This window comes from Protomyctophum parallelum, assembly GCF_964188405.1.
Source record: "Protomyctophum parallelum genome assembly, chromosome: 4".
Classification (NCBI taxonomy): Eukaryota; Metazoa; Chordata; class Actinopteri; order Myctophiformes; family Myctophidae; genus Protomyctophum; species Protomyctophum parallelum.
In genome coordinates this window covers 10,648,898-10,670,429 of record NC_139700.1, presented here as the reverse complement: position 1 = coordinate 10,670,429, position 21,532 = coordinate 10,648,898, and the positions used below count along the sequence as shown (strand labels likewise).

General features: G+C 43.8%; 1 protein-coding gene across 1 annotated transcript; it reads right to left on the bottom strand.

Moving 5' to 3' along the window:
• Positions 1 to 80: 80 nt before the first annotated feature.
• tes (testis derived transcript (3 LIM domains)) lies at positions 81 to 20,082 on the bottom strand. The gene is made up of 8 exons (XM_083764091.1): positions 19,889 to 20,082; positions 13,124 to 13,209; positions 10,239 to 10,887; positions 8,962 to 9,223; positions 8,081 to 8,523; positions 5,419 to 5,634; positions 4,276 to 4,434; positions 81 to 1,176 (listed from the first exon to the last, which is right to left on the bottom strand). Exons 1-8 carry the CDS (start codon positions 19,913 to 19,915, stop codon positions 985 to 987), a joined length of 2,034 nt encoding a protein of 677 aa, XP_083620217.1. The 5' UTR covers positions 19,916 to 20,082; the 3' UTR covers positions 81 to 984.
• Between the last annotated feature and the right edge of the window lie 1,450 nt (positions 20,083 to 21,532).

Sequence of the window (21,532 nt, the reverse complement as noted above, 5' to 3'; positions counted from 1 at the left end):
ATTTATTCAGTTATATAGAAAAAACAGTAAAGTGCAATTTATTTCATTGAATGGAAACAAAATGGCACAAAAACACAGTGATAGGGGACATAAAACAAAACGTTGTACGGTTGTAAGATGGGCAACTTGGCCTAAACAATTTACAATATTACTGGCTCTTATCGCTACAGTATATAAGATAAACTTGGTTAAACAGTTCTATTTTAATTGCTTGCTTAACTTGGTCTCTGCAGGGCGAGTAACACAAATATTGCTAGTAATATCAGTAAATGCAGTCTGTGGGAAATCCATTAACCACTTCTAGGTAGCATCCCTAGTTTGAGCATGTCATCACAAATGATGTTCTAAGATTTAAACTACATTTTAAAATAGCACATCTACCGTATAAGCTCATGACACGTTGTGTGCTTTTTTGTCATTATAAATTTGCACAATAAGAGTTGGTTCAGCGAGTAAAGGCTAGCGTAAATACAGACTGAGGTTTGAGGATCCACAAATAAAACAGTGTAATACAAGAAATACCAAAAAAATAAGTATTACAAAAACAGCGCTTGTATAGTAAGAGAAGACGTGTTTCTCATAAGACACCAGCGGGCTAATTAAAAGGCAGTTTACTTTCAGAGTCATTATTAGGCTACTAATAGTTTTCCCAGCTGATGATTAAAGATTTAAATAATCACATGGTAGTCACAAAGTAGTCTGAAAAAATCCCCCTATGACCAAAACAAAGAAATGTAAGTACAACGATGTCACTTGTCTAAAATAACTTTACGCTGACACGCTTGAAGATTAATCATTTTTAGGCAAGGTAGAATGTTATTCTGAAGAGTATAAATTAGGCTTTTATAATCAGTTGTATGAAGACAAAGACTGATTCTCTCACACACACACACACACACACACACACACACACACACACACACACACACACACATGGTCCCACTGTTCTCTGGAGGAGACAGGTCAACAACATACTAGGCTCATCTAAGACATGGTTTGCTTCTTGCACTCCACCGAGCAGAAGAGGAAGGCCTGCATGGCCATGAAGCGCTGTCCGATGAGACACTTTGAGCAGCAGGAGCACTGGAAGCACTGCGGCTCCGCGTGCCAGTGGTGGTCCCCGTAGGACACGCGCTGGGCCTCGGGCTCCACGGGGTTGTTACAGGCAGTGCATTTCTGGAAGAGGGGGAAAGGACATATTATAACCCATTTTGACCCGAGATCAGATTCTAAAAATGTCTTCTACATCCTGACAGTTTTCTGAAAAAGCCATGTTTCTATGTCAGTCGTTCTTTGATTTTTCCAAAATAGCAGACCTACAAGCTCGTAGCGCGCCACTCGGTGGCGCGCTATGAGCTTGTAGATCTGCTATTTTTCAATAGCTAAAGCATAACATAATGCTAAACACCAAAAGGGGTTCTCGCCCAAAATGGGATAATACAGTGGTTTTCAACCCGTTTCATATCAAGATGGTCCATTATTTATTTGGCATTTGAGCCCACAGACCACCCATTTGATGAGATTCAGCCTCTCAGACCCAAAACGAAAGAATATGGTGGCGTCGTTCGATTAGGTTTTGTTGCCTTTCAATTCCATGCGGTATTAATGTTGATACCATAGGAGATATAACAGGCCAAACGTTGATCAAATCAACATAACAATTCTTCTACAATCTCTAATTGTGTAGACTTCTTGTAAATTAAGTAATGCTGATGTTTAACAATAATTTCACCCTTGGGAGCGTAAAAATGAAACCAAATGGACCTTTACGCTCCCATCAAGGACCACTGACACAATACATCACATACTGTAGGTGCACACATTAGAAGAACATTGAGAAGTTGATAATCCCCAAGAGTTCAACATTATGAATTATCTTTGCAAACATTATATGCCAACATCAATATAGAATCAGTAATAACAACAACCAAGACAAGACAATGTGTCGGCTCAATGAGTCTCAAAACTGCATCATTATGTAACCCCAGCTTCAGTAGCACTAGGTACCGGTCTGCTTTTTGGAAGCACTGGTATGAATGTTTATTGTAAAAATGATGTTTTTATGGGTTAGGGGTGTTTCTTCTCTGTATGTAGTGTTTTATGTTGTCTGTTTTTTATTGGACCCCGAGTCTGAACAAATAAAGTTGATTGATTGATTGAATAAGATAACGGAGAAAAGGCCCCATGAGAAGGATTCATCATGTAGCCATCATGGGAAGTAGCTTAGTGTCTGCATTAACAACCATGTACACTATACGGATACACAATACATTGTGCAATTGTGCAAGCTGTACAGGAATAACTACAGTTCCAAGAATCCAAGTGCCGAATACTCTTTTTTTGGACACAGTAAACACAGATATGTTATAGTTATTTCTCTCAGTCAAGAGTAAGACACGGTGGCCCTCATTTATCAACCGTGCGTACGCCAAAATATGGGCGCACGCCGAAATTACCGACATTTTCGGCATTTAACATTTCCGGCAAAGCTTGAAATTGAACTTGAGTAGGACAAATAGTCACGTCTACTCTTCAGCTGGCGTACGCTGTTTTTCTGTAAGCGGAGCAGCCTTGTCTGAACTGCTGAGAGGCTGTCACAGGCATCAAAACATATATGTATTCACTCCTAAAATGTTTATATAAAAGGTATGTATAATGTATATGGGCTACATGTAAAAAATAAATAAATAAAAATGTTAAGGAATACATGTGTCATATGAAATTAGTAGGAGATAAAATCGCGCAATTAAAAACAATGTTGCAAGAGATGCTTAAGCCATTTAAACAGTGTTTTGCATGAGCGCATACATGCGAGGATTTGGGCTGTCTGTGCTGAAATATTTCCATGACGGGACGTTGGAGAGTATAGTGCAGCAGTCCCAACGTGGTATAGCCTACTGTAGCCTAATCTACAGCATGAAGGCCGATGTCTTTCTTACGTATGTGCAATATAATAAACCCGACGCGTCGCTCAATGCCAAATGTACCGTGCCAGGCTCCCAGCGCAAGTGGGAACTGCATCGGAGATATAGGTATATTACCCAGCCAGGCAACCACCAGCCACATGAGGCTATATACGGTTTTTGCTGCACATTCATATAATGACAGTTGACAGCCCGGCCGGCGGCCACTGCAGTGACTAACGACTGAGGCAATCTAAATAGACTGTCGAACGTCGGAACGTGCATGGTCAGTTGGTCACGGACGGACCACTGTGATAGAGAGAGACAGACAGACAGACAGACAGACAGACTGGACAGGAGGAGCACCTGCAAAACAGCAGCGTGTGTGTGCCTATTTGTTATTTAATTATGGTTCACAGGTTCAGGTTTTCGTTCACTAATATATCTTGTTGTATATTAAATTAAAAATACTTTAATGATTTAATATACAACTAACAACACACAGTGAAAAATTGCGATATGTGTGCGGGGGGTGAGGCGGGCAGCAAGGGAAACGAAGCGAGAGGAGAAACAGACAGCTTTATTTAATGTGTCATGTAGGTGCGTGCGTGCGTGCGTGGACATGACAGCAAGGCAAGCGAGGTGAGAGGGAACAGACAGGGTAGGCCTACAACTTTATTTAATTCATGCAGGTGTTCGTTGTTTATTTATTTAACAACACACCAGTTAGTTGGGCTTGCAAGTTGCGTGTGCGTGCAGCTTGTGTGCGTCTGTGTGTGTGTGTGTGTGTGTGTGTGTGTGTGTGTGTGTATGAGAGAGGGGGGTGAGGCGGGCAGAAAGGCACGGTAACCATGGTTTCCAGATCGTATAGCAGTGGTTCAGGTCGCAAAAACGAGGGCGAGGCTTGATTTCTTAGGGCGTGCCAGATCAAATTCAGCCGTGACATTTATTAACGTGAGAACGAAATTAAGGAAGGATCAGCTGTTTGCGATCACTTTATAAATGCCGTGGAGACGTGGGTGTACTACGAAACCTGCACTCGAATTTGTGGCAGATTTTACACTCGATTGATAAATGAGGGCCGGTAAATTTACAGAGTTAGTGCCAACTCCACGGCTAATTTCATTAAAGTTTGTATTGATTTGGCAACTTGGTACGGACTTTGGTATTGATTTGAAACTACGAAAGGCTATGGCATGCGTGTGAACATGAAGGTCCATTAGCACAGTTTGCTCTGTAGGGATTAAGTGTAATAATTGTGTAAACACATGGCGAGTATGGTGGTCACTGTCAGCCAACACTCATCTCTTACACAAGCAGGCACATGTGCACACGCACACACACTTTCTCCGTCCCCTCTCTCGGCCCTTACCACAGCATGGCTCTTCATATAACAGGGTGTGCAGACAGGTTTGTCTTTCTCCATCACATACGTCTCCCCGGCCAGGATAAGGTCACAGTCATAACAGCAGAAGTGCTTCAGATGCCAGTTCTGATCCTCCGCCTGGGTGTACTCATTACTGAAGATCAGCTGCGGACACACGCAAAAGAAAAGAGAAGTAAGTACAATGCAGTGTCATGACATGACATAAAAACAGGCCATTTGGTGGAAACTTTTATAATACAGTGCTTTCAAGTGTTATGAGTAAATATTGCCACCTCTGCAGCCTCAGCTACACAGGAAGACCAATGAAATGTAAAAATGACTTAAAGAATTTAGAATATATTTTTTTACCTGGGCTTTTACCAATATTGACACTACCCCTTCGCTTGCGGTCCAAAGTATCTCAAAATAGGGACAAGGTTTTTCACCTATACCGAGTTTTCACCTAACCAGGTTGAAAGTGTTAAAGTTTTTGGGGGATTCCCAGGATGGGATTCAAATTTGTATTAATCCCGGGATCGAGACGTGACGAGAATGAAAGGCCAACAGGAGCATGCAGGAGAGGGAAAGACATCAATTAGCCTCATTATATAACCACATATTAACTGTTGCCAAAATTCTCACGTGCATGCACGCCGTCTCACTGATCTCATTAAATTACCCCTATGAAACCCTCAGGACTGAAATCCGTCACCAGGACTGAGAACTTTAAGCCCTGCTACCGCCCCCCTAAAGTACTGCAGCTTAAATAAAGGCGTTAATAAATAAATACAGCAGATACAGCAGGAGTGGGAATCATTTTGAGTGGGAGCGGGTGTCATTCTATCAGTGGGATGGCATGGGATGGGATTTTGTTTTACTCTGGCCCAGGATTGGGACGGGAAGGGATTGTTTCCGTGGGAGAGTGGGATGGGAGTGGGAATAGTTTTGAGTGGGAGTGGGTGTCATTCTACCAGGAGTGGGATGACATGGGATGGGATTTTGTTTTACTCTGGCCCGGGATTGGGACGGGAAGGGAAGGGATTGTTTCTGTGGGAGTGGGATGGGAAAGGAGTGAAAATCCTCTCCCGCGTCAGTCTCTAACTCCAACCAAACACAGACAGTATGGCCACCTCGACCGCCGTCTCTCACCTCGTCGCAGCCTCCACAGCGGGGCTTCTCGCTGTCGCCGTAGTGACGGCCGCAGTACAGCTTGCCTTTCTTCCAGAAGTAGATCATGTCCACCAGCAGCTCGCTGCACTTGCAGCAGACGAAGCAGGCGGGGTGCCACATCTTATCGTAGCCCGCCCTCTCCGCGTACACCGCCGGGTCGCCCTGCCGCATGGGCTGCTGACAGTGGTTGCACGACTAGAGGGAGAAGACAAGTTGATAGCAGTGTTGATTTTGTCGAGTAAAACTATGAAATTTTTTCGTCAACTCCCTTTTTTCACTGGAGAAAACGGATTAAAAACGGACTAAAACGGACTAAAAAAAATAGACTAAAATATTAGGATGGACTAGTGAACGAGAGATCCAGTAGAACTAAAAGACAAGTCATTGTATATGCTTGGTTGCATGCTGAAAACAGCTGTATATCTGCTATTTTCAGCACAACGCCATCAAGCTTGCTCCTTGATGACTATTCCCATGTATTTGATGTAGTACCATGTGTTGTTCTTGTTTACTGTAACTCACTCTGGATTAAGAGCGTCTGCTAAATACCTAATTAATTGATTAGGTAATTGATGACAAGTTGCATATACAGTAGGGCTGTCATGATCGTGATGTTTCACTCTATACGATTTAATGTCGTGCAGATAATTGCAAATACAGTTTGAGATAGAAACAGAAATAACTTCAATATATAAAGAAATGACTGACAACCTCACAATGTGTTGCATTGTGATGCATGGTGAGCTTTGCGTTAGTTTGGGGAACATGTATGAAAACTGAAAAGGTTTCAACATGGAAACGATGATGACGATGAATAATTGCGATGATCTCAATTCAATAAATGCGACTAGGCGATTATGACATTTGTGACATCGCCTGTCACAGTCATAGGCGGAGCTTAAACTTGACGCCTGGGGGTGCGACTGCTTGGCCAAAGACACCCGCGATTTTTACCTTTATTTTATTACTTTAGCGTTTTTACAATGCCCTAACCCCTAAAAATGAGTTATTTAGGTAGTACAGCAGCTCACACACATACACACATGCACTACAGCCATACAGCGAGTCATAATATCATGATAAGAGAGATGATTACAAACTACAGTCAGAAGCCAGAAGTTACGGGTTTTTTTTTGACACCCCCTGAACCCCCTCAAGCTCCGCCCATGGTCACAGTTGATTTCAGCTTTGTTGTTACAGTGACACAACTGCTGATAGACTGAAAGGTATGTAGGTGTGTGTGTATGCGTCTGGAAGAGGACCAAATATCATATTCATGTTTAGCTGGTTGCGAACGAGAGGTTAAAAGAGTAAAGGCTAGAAAGGGGAATAACATGAGGGTGCGGTTAAATTAAATACAACAGAATAACTGAAGCAGAGAAAATGATTGCCAGTCATCAAATTTGATTGAGAGCGAGGATCTCGATATAACCCCAACACTCTTGCGCAACGCCCGTCTATTCTTTCATCAAAATTAAAATCAGCACTGAGTTACATAAAGACGATGTAATTTGAATAAATCAGACCAGGTCTTCCCTGTAGCTAGACTAACCAACTGCATATGGTATGACTGACTGGAACTTCAGGGCAGCTGAGCACAATAAATCACTTCTCTGTTTCAAAAGAAGAAAACAATTTTCTTCAACAGTTATGAGTCACAGTTCAGCATGAATTCAAACTCAAACCATCATTCACTATGCAGAGTTAACGTCATAACATGCCCTGCTCTAGAAGGGCAAGCAAGACCCACCGACTCGTGATTTAGCCTTTGGGTCCACCTTGTGTTCAGTATAGGAACAACATCCTTATTAACCTCACTGGTGCTTGATAAAATCTACTTTCTTGAGTTGCCTTATTTCCACCAGTAAAAAAAAAACACCAGTAAAAACAAAATAAAATAAAATATATTTCATCAGATTTAGCAAATAAACTACATCACGGAGAAATGTTAACCACTTAAGCACTATATACTTTGATCTTCACACCGTTGTGAGCTTGTACTGTAGATCTGCTATTTTTTTTGAAAATGTTGTAATTTTTGGTACATTTTTTTTTTTTTTTTGCCTATGACAAACCCAAAACAGGGATGGCAGGTAAGTGATTATGTAGGCACAATGTGCACAGTGAATTGCTGTTTAACAGGTCGTGTTTTCAACCCTTGTTTTTAAGAAATAAAGGATTTTTTCTACTTCAACTGGACAGAGCTGCCTTGGACCCTCTTTTAAGTTTGCCACCTTATATCTCCTTCCACGGTGACATTGACTCAAGGTTAAGAACTCTTGTGCTTTGCTGTTTACCGGACTTCTGTGTACAGTGTCTTTGTTCAGACTGTCTTCTTTGAGGTCGATGAAGAGCCTAGTTTCAGATGGTGACGCTGCACACCGTCTACTCTACAAGGACACTTCCTTACGGTCTCTCTTGATACCCAGTGGACCTGTGCAATCGCAATATGAGAACATGCACCAAATTTCCGCTGCGACCGGGTCATATGGGACACACGTGCCAAATTTGAGGTTGTTTGGTCGGACAGTTTCAGAGTTATGCCGGGGTTAGACAGACATATACAGGGTCTGTGAATTAATGAATAAATAGATAGATAGATAGATATAGGTGTGCCATTGGCCATAGGCTTTATACTTACAAATGCCTGATGAGGCAGTCCCGCTTGTGGAGCTTCGGGGATGCCCATGGCTCCAGCAGTAGTAGCAGTGCCCTGCATGTCTCTTGGCCCAATCTCTTGTGCATAGCCCGCAACCCCAGGATCTTGTCCATAGCCCGCAACCCCAGCACGCCCGGCATCTTGTCCATAGCCCGCACCAGTACCCGCACCACAAACCCCAGGCCCGTAGCCTGCTCCAACACCAGCCCCGGAGCCTGCTCCAACACCAGCCCCAGGCCCGGAGCCTGCTCCAACACCAGCCCCAGGCCCGTAGCCTGCTCCAACACCAGCCCCAGGCCCGTAGCCCGCTCCAACACCAGCCCCAGGCCCGTAGCCCGCTCCAACACCAGCCCCAGGCCCATAGCCCGCTCCAACACCAGCCCCAGGCCCATAGCCCGCTCCAACACCAGCCCCAGGCCCGGAGCCTGCTCCAACACCAGCCCCAGGCCCGTAGCCCGCTCCAACACCAGCCCCAGGCCCGTAGCCCGCTCCAACACCAGCCCCAGCCCCGTAGCCCGCTCCAACACCAGCCCCAGGCCCGTAGCCTGCTCCAACACCAGCCCCAGCCCCGTAGCCCGCTCCAACACCAGCCCCAGGCCCGGAGCCCGCTCCAACACCAGCCCCAGGCCCGTAGCCCGCTCCAACACCACTTCCAGCTGATCCTATTCCCGGTCCATAACCACCAACACCACCGGCACCAGGCACGGTACCCACACCTCCAGGAGCAGCCCCTCCAACACCTGCCCCCACCCCTCCTTCTGACTTCATGGCTCCGGGGCCTCCTCCAACTCCCACACCGGGTCTCGTACCTGACCCAGGCCCTCCTGGCCCAGCTCCAACACCTCCTGGAACAGCTCCAACACCTCCCTGCCCTACAACCCCAGCCCTAGCCAAGAACATCTCCCCGGGCAGCATGATGTCTCCCATGCCGAGGGCCTCGTCCTTGTACTTGCGGACGTACTGCTCCATCTGCTTGACCTCGGCGGGGCTCAGCTCGTGGCACTTGGACGGGTCCTGGTCGTGCTCCGGCAGCTGGCAGGCCATCTGCTGGCGGCGGTACGCCGCGCCCTCCGAACCGGCCACGGGGCGCTTCTGAGGGGGGAGCAGCTCCATGTAGCACACCGCCTGGTCGGCAGCAGGGGGAGGAGACGGAGAAGCAGATATTGAAGCAGTGGTGGAAAAAGTACTCAATTGACCTCAAAATGTTTAAAACAATAGCAGACCTACGAGCTCGTAGTGCGCCACTCGGTGGCGCGCTATGAGCTTGTAGATCTGCTATTTTACAGCTAAATTATAACATAATGTTTAAAACACCAAAAGGGATTCCAGCCCAAAATGGGTTAAAAGTATTGGAAGTTTGAAATATTCATATGAATTTAAAAAGAATACCTCAAAATTGTACTTATAAGTACAATACTTGAGTACATGTACTTAGTTACTTTCCGCCACTGGGGGTGGAGATAAGTTAGGTGTGTGGAGAAGAAAAGTGATGAGGGTAAAGTAAACAAAGTCCACGCTGAGTGAAAAGTGAATGAATTGGAAAAACAGAGAGAGTGAAGCTATAACAGGAAGCCAGAGATACTGAAATAGACTAAACATAGACAGATACAGGGTAGTTCTTAAGATTCCTCAACTTGTGAGAGACATTAAAGTCCATTAGGGATGATCTCTTTAGTGAGGAGACTGACTGAAGCAGCGGTCATCTACATATCACAACTTCTGTCTAAGCAAAGCTGGTGTTTCAGAGGGGACTGTACTCACAGATTTAGGTTTTCTTAGATTTTTTAAACTTCGAATTATGAAGGACAAAGTATGTTCATTACACTCCCCAAGTGTCCCTAGATGAACAGTGTTCAACCATGAACAGTAAATCCGATTTATCTGATCCAAATTGCCATGCAACATCAGAAGGTCAACGTAATTCTTCTCGCTCAACTCACTGGATGGGAGCTTGTGGCCCACTTGGGAGGTCACAGCTATAAAAAAATTACATGTTTAAACTAAGGGACACTGATAATGACAAAATACCGTATGCATTCTGTGTATTTAGAGCTTGCCACCGCAAAATTCAGAAATGTCTGTGTGATGATTGTGCTGACATTGTGCCTTTAATAATATAATAACTTAATAATAATCTTACCATATACTTGTTGGTGTTGGCCACCGGGGGCGCCCATTCGTATGTCACAGAGTGCATGGGTACATCTTTCTTGACTGGCACCACATTGGCTGCTGCGGTGCTGCTGACGGTCATTGGCACGGTGCTAGCCTTGACCGCAGCCACGCCGGCTGGCATCGGCTGGGCCTGGGCATGATGGGTGCTGGCTGGCATCGGCTGGGCCTGGGCATGATGGGTGCTGGCTGGCACCGACCACGCACTGACACGCTGCTGGACAGACCCGGCAGCGGCACCACCAGGATGTACAGAACCGGCAACACCAACGGGGGAACCAACAGGATGTACAGAACCGGCACCGCCAGGGGCACCACCAGGCTGTCCAGAACCAGCAGCGGCACCACCGGGCCGAACAGATCCGGCAGCGGCACCGGGTGGTGCCACGACAGCGGCGGAGCCACTGGGAGGCACCACGTACGCCGTGGAAGGGCCACTGAGGCTGATGGTGACCATGTTGCCCTTGTAGCCGCCCTTGATTCCGTCCGTCTTGAGCTTGGCGATGAGGCCCGTGTACTTGGTGTCCTCGAAAAGCTTCCCCACCCTCCGGTTCTCCTCGGAGATCATCTGGACGTCATGCTCCGCCAGGCCACACTTGCAGTTCCGGCAGATCTTTCTGTGGAGGAGTTTAGTTTAGTTTAGTTTATTAAGGATCCCCATTAGTCTACATCGTAGTGGAGACTATTCTTCCTGGGGTCCAGGCAAAAATGACACAATACAAATCATAAAATGCATTACAGTCAAATTAAAAGAAAATTAGATTTGTCAGTCCGGAAATATAATAAGAACCTAATTTAATATAATTTCCTTTCTGATTATTGCTGCCTTGAGTTTCCTTGTAGGTCTATTTCTTGTTAGAGTCAAATGTGGGGGGAGCACAGTATGCAATGGCTCTGTACATGACTGTTTTCTTAAGTGCATTGGTTTTGGGCAGAGGAAAAGTAAAGGAGGAGGGAGAGGAGGAGGAGGAAGGCGAGGGAACGATAATGGCTTCAATATTACTTTATTGTGCAAAGCAGGAAAATCCACTTTTACGTGCAGGTGGCAGATAGACTACTACAAAAAAAACACTTGCCTCTTGTCTTTCAAGAGACACATCGATTATGTTCTTATGGAACATGGAACAATGATTTGCTTACTTGCCAAACTGGCTTGCTGGGTAAACAAACTTAGCACCAAGTCACTATTCATTATAATAATAATAATAATAAAGATTCAAACTCAAACTCAATTGTTTACTTGCTTTGTGCAATGGTTCCCAAACTTTTTAGCTCGAGACCAAAGAAGAGAAATTTGCCCGGGACCCACAACTTATATAAATAGCAGATTTAAGCCCACAGCTGACCTTTTTCACTACTTCACTCAATGTTTTAAACTTATTTTATTTATTATTTATAATTTATTATTTATTACTATTACTATTATTTTGTATCCATGAAATCCTTTTGAAAGAAAAACCAGTTAACCCCTGGCGTCAAAAAACCGTAGGTTTCGTTTTTGGCTAGGTGGCCCAGCCTTCATCCAATCAGGATAGAGAGCAGCCTTCCGCCAATCATGATCAAGCGGGGGCGGGCCTTGGTGTCCGTGCTGTTGGCCTGTTGCATCTCCCCCCCCCCCCCCCCCCCCCCACTGTAGTGTGTGCATGTGCACATGTTGTTACTGGGGCAGACCGGGGGGTTTTCCAGATCACCCAAATCACTGAATGCTCCTTTAAAAACAAAATGTAGAAAACTAAAAATACAGGGATATTGTGAGCCATAGAAATGTGTCCACCACCCTGGGCACGTCTGTAAGTTCCGGGGGACCTCCCGGGGACCCATACACAGAGTTGCACCACTCAGTTCACACGGGTGTGATTTTTGTCAAATTGTTGAACTCTATTAAAGCCCCTTCCTTCACAATAATTCAACAAGTTCTGAGAGCTTAAAAATAAAATGCAACCGTTTGCGTTTTTTTAACAAGTTCTGCCACCCAACTCTTTTAAAGCACCTTTTTCACAATAATTCAACAAGTTTTGAGAGCTTAAAAATAAAATGCAAACGTTTGCGTTTTTTTAACAAGTTCTGCCACACAACTCTTTTAAAGCCCCTTCCTTCATAATAATTCAACAAGTTTTGAGAGCTTAAAAATAAAATGCAAACGTTTGCATTTTTTTAACAAGTTCTGGCACCCACACTCTCCTGAGAAAACTATGTCATTACTTTCGGTAGAACTGCGAGCCTAGACGTGCTCTGGCACGAATGGAATCACAAGTGTCAGGCATACACAAGAAGCACTGTTACTAGTTATATAAACGTTGTGAAGTTGTTGACACCCTGCGTCCACTGTATGTATAATATTTAGGCGACAACGTCATGTGGTGATAATGATATTCACTAATTATAGCAACACCTTTCAAAAGATAACGCTGCCACTTTTTAAATAATCTTTAGCATTGGAATGTTTGGGGGACTCTGCCTCGCTCACTCAAAAGAGCCCTGTGTAACTCATGTATGAACAGCAAGTGTGTGGTCAGATTCTCAATGACCTTGCAGTCAGACAGTAAATTCATAGTATGGCTATTATTAATTCAAACGTACACCATCAGTGGCTTGTACAACAAGCTAGAGAAGACTGAGCGATATCAAACACCATGGCATGTCGTATCATTCTGGTCACACTGTAGTGATCAAATAATTATTAAAGATGTTATTGTTTTATTGGTAATGGTAACAGAGAGAGATTGAGATAGACAGACAGAACCTAGGCCTGCTGCAGGAATATACTATATTTACATTTATCCTATATGGACCTGCACCTGTGCACAGATTCATTTCAAACCTGCGACCTTATGAAATAGAATTTGTACAAACCTCCAGAAATGCAACTCGAAGCCCTCGCATTTGTCCTTGCATTTCAAACATGCTGCCCCAGCACCAAAATCATGACCCAGGGTCATCTGAAAATGAAGCAGATCAAAGATATTAGCTATCAGGGTTTTGTTTGGACTGCTTCAGAGATTTAATGTGAAGTTGGCAAATGCTTTGGCGAAGGAATAAGTGTTGCCACAAGTCGGGAAAGACGCCATAAGATTTATTACAGGAGCTCAAAGTTGAATAAACATGAAAGATGAAAGATGTTTTTTTTTCAACATTATATAGTCTGCTATTTCTTGATTAAAAAAACCCCAATAACCTTCGAGACAGATTCTTCCTTCAACCACAGAAAATATACACCACCATCTAAGGATTGCTTTCTTTCCAAGCAAGTCTTAATCCTTTATATAAGTTCTGAACTTGAACCCAGGGTGCCCCTGGCCTCACATCTGCATCCTTTTGTCTGACTTCCGTGTCAAACACCACTGCTGTCCGTCTCAAGTCGTCACGGCTGTCTGTGACCATATATGGCCAAGTATTCCATGATATTGAGCCCCCTGAAGCCTCCCAACCGCGCCGTCCTGTTGTGAAGGAGAGAGGCCTTTTGGCCCAAACTACACTCACTCATCATGCCATGGATGTGTTAAAACTAAAAGAACTCACTGCTGAGGAATGGAGACATTTTCTGCTTTAACATTTAGACCAAACTTAAAAAACATCCACCAATTAGGCTTTCAGTTGACAGGTTTCATAATAATAGTGAATAACTTATTTTACCATTATTCACTCCTAAAAACAAGAAATACTACGATAACTAGAAAGATGTTTAGGGACTGAAAATACAAGTACTGGCCTGAAGATTGTATCCATCTATATATATAATATATTGTATTTGATTGTTTTGTTTGAGTATGAAATAGTTAAACAGAGCCAATGAGCTAAACTAAACTATGTGGACAACAAACAACCCCTATGTTGGAATTCGAGGACTGCTATAATCAGTCTTCAATCTTGGCTGACACACACAACAGTCACACAAAAGACAAATGGACACTTCTGGCTGCATGTTCTCCTTCCTTGGAGTACATTTAGGAGCTGATGTTGACTTCAGTGACTGTTTGCTATGACTAAACTATGCAGGCAGTGTAATCAGTCTTGATGACAACAATCCACAAAGAGGCGTTTGCATACATTTCACATCCCAAGAGTCCTTTTTCCAAGAGCCACTCTGTGGGAGTAGATATGCTGGGAGTAGTAGCGCAGTAGTCACTGATTAGACAATGTGATACCATTAAACATGAGTCAGAGATGTGACCATGTGACGGCCAATGAAAGGCTATATGGCCTAGGCCTACAAAGCTCACTTTTTGCTATGATCAGACTTGTGTAATGCTGCTATATTAATACATAAAAGAACTGTATGTAAATTCACCAGCTATTTTGTATGTATGCCAGGATGTAGCCCTAGAATGGCTGTGATAATTATTACATACATTTATACACCATAGATCGCTCCTATGCCTGCCCGGGTGTTTTGGCTGTGTATATAGGTTAGGTATGAAATATCACAGCCACTCTAGGGTGTATTTTAGATTAGAACATGAACTTCAAAAAATAAGGCTGTTTGATAGTGGCACACAAATGCAAATTCAGCTAGTGGTAATAGCAAATCCCCAGAATAATGCTGCCCTCACAATTGATATGCTTTATGCTTCCTTGTAGAGCATAAAACCAAAACACACAGTCCAAAATAGACAACATTTTACAGCTGGCAAATGTATTCTATAATCTGTATTTCTATAATAATGACAGTCAGAGAGGGAAGTGATTATGGCTGTTCTGGTCAGTGGTCACAGACAGGGGACTTCCTAAAGATGGAGATGACAATGGAGATTGGAGACAGACAATTGCAAGCCTCTGGATTAACTACACAGCTGACAGACCCCAGCCTCTCTGGGTCATCCATGCTTGTCAATATTTATGGTCATACTCATACACATCCCACCCACTCCCACATCCAGGCAACAGCTGTAAACCCACGTGGGATATATTATTTCTTCTGTGACATCAGACATCACAGCTAATACATTTTAAAGTTTTAAGTAACATTCCAAAAATCCAGTCTTTTGTATTTTACAGACAGTAATCATCACGTTAGAGAGAGGGTGATGAATTGAAAAAGGTGGACCCTCTTGTAAACAAGTGTAATGCTTATTGGGTCGTCCAGTTTTTGTAGAGTTGTGCTTGAAATGTACTGTAATTCTGTTAATACTTCAATCAATCAATCAATCAATCAATCAGGGGGAGGCAATTATTATGCAAAAGAGAACAAGATCCAAGTAAGAGTACCACTGACACAACTTAACTGTAACTATAACAGTGTTTACTTTTAACATGACAGGAATCTGTGTGTACAAGAGTCACTGAAAAGTGATGTTGATCATTGAATCTTGAAGGTACATCTTGTATCGCCACCTGTCTGTCTACCTGTCTACCTATCTGTCTGTCTGTGAGTGAGTCTCATCGAGGAACATCCCCCCCTCCCCCACACCCCCAGTCAATCCAGGGCCACTGAGGACAATGGACCACCACCCTCCCCCATCCCCACCCCAGCCGCGGACCCAGTATCACTGTTTACAGTCAACACGGCCACCATAAGGATGGATCTGACTACAGGCATTACCAGGTTCAACGGCGCCCCCCCCCACATTCCACCGCCCCTCCCCACTCACACTTCAGCCACGGACATTCCACCGCCCATCCCCAGTCACACCTCAGACTACTTCATCACCGACGAAATTAACACAATCGTCGCAACCAACGGCCTTCACCTGTTCCATTTGAATGTAAATAGCCTCAGCCCTAAACTGGCTGAAATCAGGCATCTCTTTCAAAACGGTAAGGCAAATATCCTGTGTTTCTCTGAGACAAAGCTGGACCAATCCACCAAGGATCCAGAGATAGAAATAGAACACTATACTATCATTAGGAACGACAGAAACAGGCATGGTGGTGGCGTGTGCATGTATATTCACAAAGACACTGAATATGTTACTCGTACTGACTTACAGCATGATGAGATTGAAACTGTGTGGGTTGAATTAATTTTCAAAAATGCTAAATCAGTATTAGTTGGCACCGTCTATAGACCGCCCGATCAGAATGGTTTCTATGATATACTTGAGGGGTGCTTGGCTGGGGAGGATTGTGTAGAGAAAATCCTGATTGGCGACTACAATACGGATATGCTTCGTAAGGAAGCACCTGTGTTTAAGTCATTTAGTCGTTTTTGTGATCTGCACGGTGTCAGTCAGCTAATTACCCAACCCACAAGAGTGTGTGATTCTACTCAAACTGTCATTGATCTCATTCTGACCTCGGACAAATCCAGAATCTCCAAGAAAGGGGTTATTGTATGTGGGCTCAGTGATCATTTTATGATTTTCTGTACCCGCAAAATACAAAAACTAAAGTATGACTGTCTCAAAACAGTCATATCTAGGGACCTCAAAACCTACTCTAGTGAGGCCTTTAACCTTGAACTGGAGAGTCTGGATTGGTCCGATGTGCTCAGGAGCTCACTAGTCGAAGAAGCATGGCTTGGCTTTAAAGGGATTGTGACATTTAAAACACATTTTTGTAGATTTTTTGGCTTTTTTGGCTTTTCTTGACATCAATGTCACAAAAAAAAAACGAAGTTTGAACATTCAGTGTATTCTCTGCTTTCTGGACTTCTGTGAATAATTATGCAAAAATGTCTCATCTGGTTGGACGGCAGAGATATACGTAGATCTCCGCTAAAGCTCCGCCCCCTCCCCTCTGCTCCCTGCCTAGTGCCTACCCTCTCTTCTCCGCTTCCTCATTGTGATCGCGACTTTGTTTCTTTGTAATACTTACTAATAATGGCTTCTAGAGAAAAATCAATCTGCTCTGTTGTTGGCTGTGTCAATCAACACAAGTCCTTACACTGGATACCAACTGGCCTAGATGACTCTTTTATTTTTGACGATGACTTCCTACCAAGTTGTCAAAGTAGCGCATCTTGGGTTGACAGGAAAGGGGGAATTACCGACATCTACAGGCTAAAATAATGTGTTTTTCCATGGCTTTTCAGGATGAAGATTAGACATACACAAAAACGAGAAAAAAAAAATACTGGAGTGGAGTTGAGTGTTCAAACTTTTTAGACACGTTTGAAGGACCATGGCCAAGACTTTTAATGTTGTTAAAATTATGTTATAAATCATGTCATAATACCTTTAAAACCAAATTTACATCAGTACTAAACATCATGGCTCCTTTGAGAACCATCAGGGTCAAAACCCGCTCGGAGCCATGGATGAATTCGGACATACTGACTGCAATGAAAGCCAGAGACAACAAATGCTCTGAACTTCTTAAATGCAAGTCCATGCTAGCCAAGCGCTTCGACAGTAATCTCCAAACCAAACTGTGCAACCTAAAAACCCAGTGTAACAAGCTAAGAAACGGTGTAATTGCCATGACCAAATCTGCCAAATGTAACTTTATCAATGATAAAGCCGAGGAAATCAAAAACAATCCTCGGGAACTCTGGAAGTTACTAAACAACCAACTAGGCTGTGGTCAGAAACTAAAAACCAGGTTTACTAACATAAACATCAAATCGAATAACACCCTCATCACTGACAAGCTTGATGTAGCCAACCACCTGAACATCTTCTTTACAAACATTGCAACAAAGCTGGTTAGCAAACTGCCCTCCCACTCTGGGCGTTTTGGTGTAGAGCACATCAAAGCCTTCTACAAAAACCTTGGTGTTTGTAAAGATGATTTCAAAATGGCAATGGTAACAACCGAGGAGGTACTTAAAAAACTGAGTGGCCTCCAACCCCACAAGGCCACTGGCCATGACAATATCCCCTCCAAATTTCTCAGAGACTCAGCCTTTTCCATAGCTCCAGTCATCACCCACATAGTTAACCTCTCCATCAAACAGGGACAGGTCCCCCAAGATTTTAAACTGGCCAAAGTAACCCCCTTGTACAAAAAAGGGAGTAAATTAGAACCCGGCAACTACCGACCTATTTCTATTCTAAGCTCCATCTCGAAAGTGATGGAAAAAATAGTCTATGAACAGGTTGAAAAGTATCTTGCCACTAATAAATTGCTGTACGAGTTCCAATCTGGTTTCAGAACATCCCACTCCACTGACACATGCCTCCTCTATTTGAGCGACCACATCAAACACGAGGTGGACGCTGGAAAATACTGCGGCATGGTCATGCTGGACCTCCAAAAGGCTTTTGACACCGTGAACCACTCCATACTGGTTAACAAGCTTAAAGCTATTGGTTTTGATAGCACATCAGTGAGCTGGATGCAATCCTACCTGGAGGGGAGAGAACAGATGGTGGAGGTGAACGGAACACTGTCCCCTCCCCTCCCAGTGAGCTGTGGCGTCCCACAAGGAAGCATACTAGGGCCTTTACTGTTCCTAATATATGTTAATGACATGACTTCAGCTTGTGACTGCAACTTGTTCCTGTTCGCAGATGACTCAGCACTGCTGGTCTCGGACAGGAACAAACTGCAGGTTGAAAAGACCCTCAGCTCTGAACTCGGTAGAATCTGCACCTGGCTCGCTGATAACAAACTATCCTTACACCTGGGAAAAACTGAATCCATCCTCTTCGGATCAAATAGTAATCTCAGCAAGGCAGATGGCTTCTTGGTTAGAGTGGGTGACAATATTATCACACGAAAAGATCAAATTACCTACCTAGGTTCCATCCTGGAGGCCAATCTTTCCGGTGATAAGATGGCCACCAACGTAATCAAAAAAGTCAATCAAAGAACAAGATTCCTTTACAGGATCTCCTCACTGGTCAGCAAAAACACCTTGAAGACCTTAACAGGAGCCCTCGTACAAGGTTTCTTTGACTATGCATCCACCTCTTGGTACCACAGCACCTCAAAGGCCCTTAAAACAAGGCTCCAGACCTCCCAAAACAAACTGGTCAGGCTCCTACTTGGCCTCACCCCCCGAACCCACCTCACCCCTGCCCACTTTGACAGGCTGGGATGGCTTAGGGTCGTCGACAGAGTACAGCATCTTGCAATGGGTCTGGTCCACAAGATTCGATACACCACCAAGATACCCATGTACCTGTCTAAATACTTCCTTAATGTAAACGAAGTCCACACCCACAACACCAGAGGGAGTGCAACAAACCATGTACAACCCAGATTCGGCACAAACAAGGGACTAAATTCTTTTCGCTCCTATGCCACCAAAATGTGGAACGCCCTACCAACAGTCATTAAGACATGTGAATCCCTTGACTCCTTCAAAACCGCTCTCAAAGGGCACCTACGGATGGCTGCAATTCGAAACTGGCCTCTGTAAAATCTGAATCCCCCCCACCCCATTTTCCCTCACTGTATATTGTATCTTTTCCCTTTTTTTTGCTTCCCATATGATGAATTTAGCTACATAGAAATGTCTATTTGTATGTCTCTAAATGTTTGTATGTCTTTAAATGTTTTGATGAATTGAACAATGTGGACCCTGTTGTAAACAAGTGTAATGCTTAATTGGGTCGTCCACTCACAGTTGACAGTCTTTGTATTGAGTTTGTGCTTAAAATGTACTGTAAATTCTACAAACTGTTAATAAATATTTCAATCAATCAATCAAAAGTCTGTCTGTCTGTCTCTGCAGGACCTTCTGCAGGGCGTTACCCATCCCGTCGTGTTATCTGGGACAAACGAAACACTTACCTTCTTCACTTCTCTCTCTATCTCCATGTTCGCCTTTGATTTAGACTCCGTTTCACTCCCGGTGAAAGGGAAAATATGAAGAGTTTATCTGGAAGTCGGTGTCAGAAACACATGAGGCAACAAAAACCAAGGAAAACCCAACCAAAGGAAGCAATCAGACTTTCTTTCACTTCGGACTCGGAGGTCCCGTGTAGTTCTTCTGCTTCTTCATTCAATTGTACAAAGGTACTTCCGCTGTTGATAGCAGTCCTTCTCCTGACCAATAGAAACTCGTGGAGCGGCCGATAAAACCCATAACGGCCAATCACCGAACCGGAGGGCGTGTCTGTTCTGCTCGGACGAACAAAGAGTGATTACAGTTTGAGGAGCAGCTTTTTACTGCACAGACAGTGTACAGTGTACAGTACAGTGTACAGTCAGTCAGTGACATCATCATGCCATGTCATATTTGTTTAATATAAGACTCACTGGCATTGTATTTTGTATCATTATTTAGGCTTAATTATGATCATTTTCAATGTTGCAACTGCAAGTGGGCAGCGGAAGTTGGAACAGACAGTGAGTGCCTCCTAGACTGGTAGTAGAGAGAGTGTGTGTGTGTGTGTGTGTGTGTGTGTGTGTGTGTGTGTGTGTGTGTGTGTGTGTAGTGTCCTCTTCTACTGTCTTTGACTTTGACCATGACACGCACGCACGCGCGCTCGTGCACGCACTTACGCACGCACACACACACACACACACACACACACACACACACACACACACACACACACACACACACACACATCAATGTGATTGACTGCATTTATTATTTCACAGTATGCAGTATGGGTAGGCTACATTTCAAACGAAAGCAGAAGTCAATACAAAATTGTTACTTTGTGGACGAACCATGATTAAGCAGTAATTGTTTACAACAGACACCTTTTTCATTCCATCAGAACATTTAGAGATGTACACATACACAAAACAGGAAATCATCATATAGGCCTACAGTATGGGGATAAAATTAATTTAGAGGGGCCATTCACATGTCTTATGGCTGTTGGTAGGGCATTCCACATTTTAGTGGCATATAGGAGCGGAGTTAATTTAATCCCTCGTTTGTGCCGAATCTGGGTTGCAGTGGTTTAAGTTGAACTCCCTCTGTTAATGACAAAACATACGTTTACAACACTAAAGCACAAAGTGGAACAATACAATCAAAACTAAATGTATGTAGCCTATTGAAAGTCAGAATCTCCAATAAATCAATTTCTATATGTAGGCCTACTGAGGTCACTCGGTACATAGAAATGTACACACACACACACACACACACACACACACACACACACACACACACACACACACACACACACACACACACACACACACACACACACACACACACACACACACACACACACACACACACACACACACACGCCCTGCAGCTGATGTGTGAAGTCCACAGATGTAGTACATATTTTAAGCCCCATGCAAGCAAACAGCTGCCATATCACCATGCACCCAGAGGCAGGAAGTATGCGATCCTGTGGTTAGAAGCATCCCTTTACAACACATCATTGAATGGAAACAAGCCTGTCACACCCAGAGAGCTGTGACACAACTTACACAGAATGGTCGAGAGATATATACTTGTCA